Source organism: Lolium rigidum, chromosome 1 (genome assembly GCF_022539505.1).
Source record: "Lolium rigidum isolate FL_2022 chromosome 1, APGP_CSIRO_Lrig_0.1, whole genome shotgun sequence".
NCBI lineage: Eukaryota > Viridiplantae > Streptophyta > Magnoliopsida > Poales > Poaceae > Lolium > Lolium rigidum.
In genome coordinates this window covers 7,652,578-7,654,063 of record NC_061508.1, presented here as the reverse complement: position 1 = coordinate 7,654,063, position 1,486 = coordinate 7,652,578, and the positions used below count along the sequence as shown (strand labels likewise).

The 1,486-nt window shown below is 54.4% G+C and overlaps 1 protein-coding gene across 1 annotated transcript; it reads left to right on the top strand.

The window, feature by feature from the left end:
* The first annotated feature begins 648 nt into the window (after positions 1-648).
* Positions 649-1,208, top strand: LOC124666843 (early nodulin-93-like). The gene is made up of 3 exons (XM_047204175.1): positions 649-743; positions 871-932; positions 1,023-1,208. The coding sequence occupies exons 1-3, from the start codon at positions 680-682 to the stop codon at positions 1,206-1,208; spliced, it is 312 nt and encodes a 103-aa protein (XP_047060131.1). The 5' UTR covers positions 649-679.
* Positions 1,209-1,486: the final 278 nt, after the last annotated feature.

Genomic DNA, 1,486 nt, shown 5'->3' with positions numbered 1-1,486 from the left:
AGCAACGACCTTTGGACCGTTGCTTGCCCGCGGTTGATTTAAAACTGGGTTCATGCAACTTTAGGGTTCATCTAACCCTAAACCCTGAAACCCAGATAACCAAATGTCCTGTTTTTATTTCCTCTCCACGTATACGGAGGAAGAGGCTTTGAGACTGCGGAACACTTTTAATATGGCCGGGGTTGGCCGAAAACTGGGAGCGCCCATAAAGATCCGAACCAAAACGGAGGGCACACTGACGACCCTGTTGTTTTGCGTACCTACGCTAGCTACGAGCCGCACGCACACACTCAGCGCATCCCCGACCCGGACGTTCTCATCTTATCCACTGCAGTGGAGAGCCGAGTCACGTGGGCTGGGTTTTTATATGACCAACGACGCGACGCCACCTGCGATCTGCCGCGGCGCCGACCAACCTCGATCGACTGAAGCTGAACCCACCCAAAACCACGGTCTGCCCACCTTCACTTCCCACCGTATCGATCTTCCTCTCTCTGCGCCTCGCGCACACTGGTTTCCTGGAACCTATAAATCTGGAGCAGAGCTCCTCTCTATCGGCAACTCATCTCACTCCCACACTGCCACTGATCTTAGCTCAGCTCCTACACTTGAGCCACTTCACTGCAGCCAACTAGTGCGCGCGCTTTCTTCAGACATCTCACCGATCCCTCTCCCGACCATGTCGACGGTGACCCGCGCCTACCTCGACCAGAGGCTCGCCGTCGCCAAGCGCTGCTCCAGAGGTAACCAGCCAAAGCTTCTGCTTCAGGCCAATGCATGCTCTGCCTGCCATTCTGTTTCAGCAATGCAACATCCTTCCTATATGCCCAAACTTGATGCTAACATGCATGTCATGAACTGAAACTGCAGAGGCTGCCATGGCGGGAGCCAAGGCCGCGGCCGTCGCCACCGTCGCAGCTGCAGTTCCCACGGTGAGTAGCATGCAAGCGATCCACCCATCTCTATACGGCTTCGTGATCTTGCAGAAACTCATATACTCTGTTGCTACCTGTTTGTTTCAGCTGGCGAGCGTGAGGATGCTGCCGTGGGCGAGGGCGCACCTCAACCCCACCGGCCAGGCGCTCATCATCTCCACCGTCGCCGGGATGGCCTACTTCATCGTCGCCGACAAGACCATCCTGTCCATGGCCAGGAAGCACTCGTTCGAGGGTGCGCCCGACCACCTCAAGAACACTTCCTTCCACTAATTAGGCACCTAGTTAATTACAATAAGCTGTATGACGTCCCCGTACGTGTGTGCTGAAAGCTAGTACTTATAATATATTCAGCACTTATATCTGATAATGTAATCATGTATCCATGTATCCTTCTAGACAAAAAAAAATCTAAATTAGTAGTACTACTCTGCAGGCTACCCGTTTCCGGAACGTTTCGTCCCTGCCAGCTCCCGCAAGCGGCAGGGCAAACCTTAGCTCCCACAGCCGCCAGCTCACTCCTCCTTCCTTCCCTCCCTTGCTGCCGCCAG

What these genes read in the sequence shown, in the direction of transcription:
- LOC124666843 (XM_047204175.1), top strand. Translation starts at nt 680, where the DNA reads ATGTCGACGGTGACCCGCGCCTACCTCGACCAGAGGCTCGCCGTCGCC. An exon ending in CGCCAAGCGCTGCTCCAGAG is followed by an intron (nt 744 to 870) that starts GTAACCAGCCAA and finishes CTGAAACTGCAG; the next exon opens with AGGCTGCCATGGCGGGAGCC. An exon ending in TCGCAGCTGCAGTTCCCACG is followed by an intron (nt 933 to 1,022) that starts GTGAGTAGCATG and finishes TGTTTGTTTCAG; the next exon opens with CTGGCGAGCGTGAGGATGCT.